Source organism: Montipora capricornis, chromosome 3 (genome assembly GCF_036669925.1).
Source record: "Montipora capricornis isolate CH-2021 chromosome 3, ASM3666992v2, whole genome shotgun sequence".
In the NCBI taxonomy this organism is placed as follows: domain Eukaryota; kingdom Metazoa; phylum Cnidaria; class Anthozoa; order Scleractinia; family Acroporidae; genus Montipora; species Montipora capricornis.
This window is the reverse complement of record NC_090885.1, coordinates 37,949,944-37,957,443: the sequence shown is the minus strand read 5'-3', so window position 1 is coordinate 37,957,443 and position 7,500 is coordinate 37,949,944. Positions and strand designations below refer to the sequence as shown.

Below are 7,500 nucleotides of genomic sequence, written 5' to 3'. Positions count from 1 at the left end.
ACTTCACATTTTTTATACTATTACCCAAAATGTTCAAAAACATTTCACTGTAACTGAATATGGCAAAACGCATACACGTTTCTTTAGCGCATTGGGTCCAGAATCTGAGGAACAAATTAAATTAGCGGAAGACAGAAGTCGTTTTGACTTGTTGTTTTGGACGCTCGCATTTAGAGTTCGTGAAAAACTCGACAGTTCATTTTAGTTCAAAATTGTTGGTATTGTTTGATAGCCAGCTCCACGAGCTTTAATTTGCTATGGGGGTTTAGCTACCTACAGTTTAAACCAGGCGTGACGTCATGGCAGCCATATTGGTGGTCAAGAACGAAACCTGGTCCTCCACTGGGAACTTAACTTTATTTGTTATGCAAATCATGCGAAAAAAATTGTATTTGTTTTGATCACCAACATGGTCGCCTTGTCATGTCATTGAAAATCACAAACCTTTGACTCAAGAATTTATACACTTCTTGTTGTAAATGTACAATGTTTAATTGTTCGTAAAAAATACCCAACCATAACGTTAGACTGCATTAATATAAATATTTGAGCTGTCAGTTCTTGGTCACTGTGAATAAGACGTGATCAACAACCTTGTTGAATTCGTTCCACGCAGCGAAAAAAAATGCATTTGCATTGACCACCAACTCAGAGGCAAACATGTCACTTGTCCACTCTCTTCCTTTTTCCTGAGAATCTCAAAAATAAATTGACATATTGGTTGACATACCTAACCGCATGAGCATGATTCAATCATCCACAGTCACCATTGATATTAATTTGCAGTTATTCTCATTTTATCTGGTCACTAATTAGGTTATTGTACTAAGGGAGCATTCATTTTTTAGAATGGGGGGTGGGTTACATTCATGTCCGCAGCGACTACTCCGGCCCACCCGCCGTTGTAAAAAATGAATGCTCCCTAACTAAAATTTTGTCTTCTCTAGAGACAACAAGAAGAGCACAATTTTATTTCTTATAAAACATATTTGAGAAAATTGCTCTCCCCGATGCACTAGGTTGCAACTACGTTTCTGTTCTCGTGAAATTGGTTGTTAGTCTTTTAAAAATTGCTTAGGCAGCCTGCACAAGAACAAGCCCAGTGTTCAGGATCTGAGGCCTGTTTTTTGAAAGGTGCGATAACGTTACGGGCATGGTAAGTATTTTTGGGAAACAGTGCTTTTATCGATTGGTGGTGATTTATACACCTTTTCATTATGCAGTTTTCAAATTCAGTACATACTGAATCTCTGACGATACTTGTACACGCATAACAATTTTCGCGCCCCGATAATTTATCGGTACTTTAGAGAATCTTAATTTCTTTTTAACCAATGTACCAGGTTATATTCAATGCATGCCACTCACCTGACATCGTCCCGGGGTGCAGGTGGTCAAACAAATCAGAAACTTTATTTCGGCCTCCTGATACAAAAAGATTTTAAAGTTACCTTCTGAGGCTGGTGAAGCTCAAAATTAACACTTCTAATTAACCATACACAACTTCTCTGGATTTATAGGATAAAGCGGGATTTTATATCTTGCCATACCTTAGCATTTAATAAATCAGAATTTAACTTTCTTTAATTTTTTGTGGCGTAACTGAATACGAGGAGTTATGATAAAGCTGATGGTAAATTTCACCCCATCACTTAATGTAAAGCCTGAAGCATGCCTGTCAATTATAATTCTCAGGATTAAAAGCAGCAGGAGAACTTGCTTTTCATTAGTCTTTCATTGTTACAATTCTTACTGAAATTTAAAAAGAAACTACTCCTACGTGTACCTTTGCGGCCTCTTTTATTTGCTACACTTCTTTCTTGGGCTTCTGTGTAAATAAATTAACCAAACACAGCATTTAGGCTATCTCCGTAAAATGTTTCGTTTCCCATCGTCTTCTATATCGTAAGGGTGGTTTACCGCTCCAAATTAAAAGGTTACGACTAGAATACGTTATTGCAAAATCTGGTGAAGGAAGGGGTGGGTGAACAGTTCATTTGTGGGTGTGGGAAAGCAACTTGAAGAAAATAGGAATTGATTGGGTTTATTATGATGCATAGTGCTAATAAAAAATAGTGCGTTGTCGGATAAAAATTAAGTGCCGGAATCTGGGTCCAAATAGCAGCCTTAACAGGCCAGCTCACAAAATAAGCTTGATTTTAATTATAATTTTAATTAGAAATTAGAGTGATAAAGTTCATTTAAAGAAAACACTCTCAACTACGTTTGCTTGAACTAATCAAAGAAAAAATCAATATTTTTAAGGGGTCTGTCGGGCGATTGCAACAAAGCATTTTATGGGTGGGAATGGCCTAAATGAAAATTATCACAGGTCTCACCGTAAACGTTACAGTACAAACTCACAAATTAGTCGTGCAATTTGAGTTGAAAATTCACAGATTAAAAATATATACTGACCTGCCTGTTCTGCTGCTCGGGTAAGGACTTCTTCGTCTAGTGCTTACAACATTAAGAACGGGTAATTATCGATCGAGAGTAGCGAAAGATAAGATGCTCAAATGAACCCCTTTCATTAAGACCAAGTAGTTCAACAACTTTAGGCAGACAAGAGTTAATCTCTTTAAATATTATAGTTAAAACAAAAATGATGAAAATTGAACATCTGGGATGGGGGGAGGGGGGATAATAAGAAGGGTAAAGACCCTTGGAATTAGGCTGGGCAAAGCTCGTTACGCCATGAAACAATAACAGGCAACACCAGAAATTACGTTACCATTTTTTCATCATCACTGTCACCTGTTGAGAAAAATGAATAAGTATAAATTATCACGAAAGTTTTGCAATGCAGAACTAACCTGTGACCAGGCTCTTATTCGGTTTGAGTACGTGTTAAACACGCATTAACAGTATTGACAGAAGATAAGTTAATTCTGGATATCAGTTATCTACTGTGACCAATTATGTATCGCACATCGATATGAGATAAGATTTAATTTAATATTGGCCAAGCGAAACAATGTTAATTATGATGCATTTCTGAACTTGGCAATGACGGATCAATGGCATATGCCATGCATTGATCTGAACTTAGGTTTTGTTATAAATTGGTTGTACCAGCAAAGCAGCTGCATTCAAGTTTGTTTGGTTATTTAATAATTAAAACAACTTGCTGGTATTCGTCATTGCAAGGGTGACCAATACTGGTTTAAAAATTAGACTCACCTTCCTTACTGTTTCCTTCATCCTCGACAGAGACAACAATGCTTTCTGAAACTAATAATAGCAAGTAAAGGACAATTGAAAAGGTGTCCCTCTATAGTGAGCTTATGGATATCTTCTGGGAACACATACCGGTAATCGGAGTGAGTTCTTAACTTAAACACAAGTATTTAGTTTAAAATATATTTTCCATCTTAAAATTTATCTAATATTCAAAGTGTACAGAATGGCCTACATTTCAGAAGGCTCACTGTAGTTTTTTTGGCTTGGAGGTGTAGTTCTTGAAAAATGTATATCTTAGAGAAGACGCATGACCAAAGTTTATTTTCTCGTTGGTAACCAATCAACAGCTGTTACCGTACCAACGGTAACACAAGGCTGCTTATTTTATAAAAGCTCAAAAATCTATGGTAATGCATAGAAAAGATGTTGTAGTTTTAAGAACATCGAAGCCTGTCTTCTATAAGAAATTTTGATTTCAAAATGTACGCTGATAGTCCAAGCCAAAAAAAAACCTAATGCAAGCCTCCTTAAGGATACATGTATAATATAAAATTTAGCTGCCAAACGATTAATATTTACTAACAATTATTAATATTTAACAATGTGAATGCAGATTCAGACTTACGTGTGATCACTGAATGCTGAACTGTGTTACACTGCTCCTTGAAACAAGATATAGAAGTAATATGATGTTAAATTATGATTTAAAAGTTTATGTTGGTTCTCCTCTTGCCACATATTAAACTGTAGTACAATTTTTTGGATGTCCAATAATAGCAGCTGTCCAATTACAACAACCTACTGTAATTTGATGGCTGTAAACCAATACCTACACCTATTATTCAAGGGCACTCAAACGGGTTATTTTCACTGTCAGTCTCCACTGTTTGACATTTTTAATGCAACTTTCTTCACATTACTGTTTTCACATTGCTGTTGATATGATTAAATGTCAAAAAGGCTTTCACGTGTACAGTTCAGGGATAAATAGTTATGATACTCATTATTTTCAAATTGTCCTTGTGCTAAGTGCTTTGTTGATTTGAGATACTCATATATATGATCTGACTCCCTAAACTGTATTCCACATGGTCCAATTGTCATTACTTTTGATTGTAGTAACCATAAACATAATTATCAACAAGAACAATTTGCCAAGAAACAGTTGCAATAAGCAATGAATGATCTATCTCCTTGTTAAAAAATTTATATTACCATTACAATTACACTTGAGGCACTTTTTCATTCAGTCATAAACCTTTAATGGCAGTAACAAAGGAGGCAGCAAAATATTTAAATTGGCTATGTGACTGGGTCTGATACTGCTAGTATAAAGACATTCAATTAATATTTTCCGATTTAAGTAGTTGAATAGGATCAATTTAGAAAGACTAGCAGGTAGAAGAACAGGATTTGAGAGAGGGATTGTTTTTCAACATCACTATCATATTCCCACCCCTCTTCTCCATCATTTTAACTTTTTATGTCTTCCTCCTTATCCAAAATCTGCACAGCACCGAAACTTATAGCTCTGTGGGCAAACTTGCTAACTTAAATCTGGTAAAATATGTTTTTAATAGATCCTCCTTTCCTTCCTTGAGCATTGCAATGTTGTCTGAACTAGTGAATTTTGGATACAATGAACAAAGAAATACATACATGTACATTCCTTGAACGGCTTGGATTAGTCTTGAGATTGGAGAATGCTGTGAAGAGAAATTGATTAACAACTTAATTTAGTCTCTTTCTATTAGAACATATTTGCAAATTCACAAAGCGATGAAATCAGGTATTTTCTGAATTTGTTCCGTGAAGGCATAGCATAATGAAGGAATGTATGAAACGTCAAATTTACAAAAAATTGAATGTGTAACTAAACAAATAATTGTATGAATATTTCATCTAGACTTTACATCATCCATAAATTTCTTTTGCCGGGCTAGACTGGGCAGGCATAAATGAACTACGAATTTATTTACATTGAAGATATCCCAGGAGGTCAATACATTATAGTCGCCAGTGCTAAATTTCTGGTCACATTGGTGAACTTTTTGAGTCACACTTGTGAGCACTGAACATCTTAGTATATGGAATACAAAATAACACTCAAGTTCGCATTTGAAGGTTGAAGTTTGTGTCTTCATTTACTAATCAAGAATCATGAGAGCTCAGTGTGAGAAATATTAATGGTGGAACAGTGAATTAACGCTGAAGTGTAAATTCAAGTGCCAAGTGAAACCCATGAAAAACCCACTGGGCGTTAGCCCTTGAAAAGGGTATCAAGGAAACCGCACGGGGCCAAGAAAAAATTGTTATGACCTCGGTGGGAAACGAGCCCACGACCTCCGGATTAGATCTACCGTTGCTAAGCCGACTAAGCTACGAGGTCGGACAGAGAAAGTCAGGGACGATTCTTATGACCTCCCACCGATGTCATAAGAATTTTTCCTTTGCCTCGTGTGGTTTCCCTGATACCCTTTACTAGGGCTAACGCCCAGTGGGTTTTTCTTGGGTTTCACTTAGCACTTTAATTTACAATTCAGAGTTAATTATCTGTTCCACCATTTGTGTTCACAGTGCTATGCGGCACAACTTGTATGAGAAATATTTAGTTGCTTTAATTTTATTTAGTATACGTGAGCAATGCATTATGTATTTTTATTTCCATAGGGTTGAAATGACGTTGGTTAGACCTCCTGCAATAAAAATATGCATGTTTAATATTGGGACAACAATGTCAGGAAAGTTTACCTTCATCCATGGTCCTGACCATGTCGGCAGGAAGCTGCATCCTAGGAATGTGGATGCAGCCAGAAGATTGGCCTGTACCAGGGAAGGTAAGTCTCCCAATACAGCCTCTCTTTGTTTCTGACACAAATCTCCTTAGTGCTTGCTCTCTTTCAGGCACTGCAATGAATTTCAATGCCTCAGCAACTTTAAACCCAAATACATCCCCGCACTTGCATTTAGACTTCATAGAAGCCTTGGGGAGAAAGAACTGCTTGGTCTGAAATAAAGTAACAAATTAAATTGGTTAGTGCTTGACAGAATATCTTCAAGGCACTTTAACCGTAATCCCAGCCTTGCACGTACTTCAGTTATGTTGCACATCTGCAGTATTTGTGAGTTTGACTAACATACTGTAGGCGAAAATGTTACATAGCAATAAACATCAATGGCTTAAACCAATTAATACAGCAAAAAAATCCTGATTTTGTATTTTTTGGTGGCTGTATTAGAAAAGTTCACTTTCACTTTCCAATACAGCAAGAAAAAAATTCTGATTTTGTATTTTGGCGGCATACAATAATCTAGACACATGTTTATAAGAACCTTGTCTGGTTGTAAGGAGGCTTCTGCCACAATCTTGTGGATAAGGTCCAAATAGAGTTCTTCCTCGCTCTGGCTATACTCTTCTAATTGTGCACTTTTGTCATTCTCCAGCAGACTTTTTAAATGGGGCACAATTACATCACTGCAATGTGACATCACTTTGGCAAAATGCTCTTTGAGAGCCACATTATCAAGAATCTATTTGAAATAAAAGTAACATGCACATTAAAATAATTATAGTAAAAAGATTAATTTTAAAAAAACTATAATATTTATTTTCCTGGAAAAAACGCAGAACACAATGAAATCATGTATGTGTAACAGTTATCCGGTTTTAAACAATTTTATTGTAAAGCACCGCCTTTTAAGTTAGAGCTTTTGGACAGGGTGCTATAAAAATTGTTGTAAGTTATTATTATTAGACTACGTATTATCTTTTCATTCAAATATCATGCAAACTATAAACTGAAGCCACACCTGAAATCCATCACAAGTTAGATGTGAACAATTTTCAGAATATTTCAGAGATGAAATAGAACATCATCATTAATTTGCCGTTTAATATTGAATTATCTAGTCATCGATTGGGAAATGTACAAAATGTTCCCTTGCAAATTTGCCAGACTCAGTGATGCAGATGAAAGGAACATTGAATCATTATCATGACCAGCTAACAGTTGACTTGGAAACTCAGTGTTGGTAGACCACTATGCTGGTCATTGCTGAGCTCACGGGTTTCAACTGCAGTTCACATCACATTTTTGAGAAAATGCAATCACAACAAAATTTGCATACCTTTCCAACTGAATATAGAAGGAGTGCGAAGTTTAACTGTGTGCGCATGTCCAAAGCGCTGCACTCCAGTACTGGTGATATCTCACTGAGGAACAAGGGATCCTCTTTCATTTCTCTAAAGTCATCTCTCAGTTCAATCAGTTTCCCCACACTTAGAACTGCTCTCCTTAAGACTGGTTGCAATGCAGC

The 7,500-nt window shown here is 36.2% G+C and overlaps 1 protein-coding gene and 1 long non-coding RNA gene across 5 annotated transcripts in view; one reads left to right on the top strand and one right to left on the bottom strand.

The window, feature by feature from the left end:
- The window catches only part of LOC138043052 (uncharacterized), a 13,202-nt gene extending 7,247 nt beyond the window's left edge, over positions 1-5,955 (top strand). The window contains exon 3 of the long non-coding RNA XR_011131181.1: positions 5,854-5,955. This is a non-coding gene — a long non-coding RNA (uncharacterized lncRNA). The remainder of the gene's footprint in view (positions 1-5,853) is intronic.
- The window catches only part of LOC138043050 (uncharacterized), a 20,734-nt gene continuing 13,706 nt past the window's right edge, over positions 473-7,500 (bottom strand). Inside the window, exons 6-16 of one of the 4 annotated variants that reach the window (XM_068889160.1) lie at positions 7,312-7,500; positions 6,517-6,714; positions 5,935-6,190; positions 4,843-4,889; positions 3,809-3,845; positions 3,184-3,234; positions 2,735-2,757; positions 2,419-2,461; positions 1,781-1,828; positions 1,369-1,425; positions 473-689 (exon numbers count right to left, since the gene is read on the bottom strand). The exon at positions 7,312-7,500 is cut by the window's right edge and continues 79 nt beyond it. In XM_068889160.1, coding sequence (XP_068745261.1) covers positions 664-689; positions 1,369-1,425; positions 1,781-1,828; positions 2,419-2,461; positions 2,735-2,757; positions 3,184-3,234; positions 3,809-3,845; positions 4,843-4,889; positions 5,935-6,190; positions 6,517-6,714; positions 7,312-7,500 — 975 coding nt within the window. In that variant the 3' untranslated portion in view covers positions 473-663. Of the gene's footprint in view, positions 690-1,368; positions 1,829-2,418; positions 2,462-2,734; positions 2,758-3,183; positions 3,235-3,808; positions 3,846-4,842; positions 4,890-5,934; positions 6,191-6,516; positions 6,715-7,311 lie in introns of those variants that run through there. The other 3 variants (XR_011131179.1, XR_011131180.1, XM_068889161.1) reach the window with 3 other exon arrangements.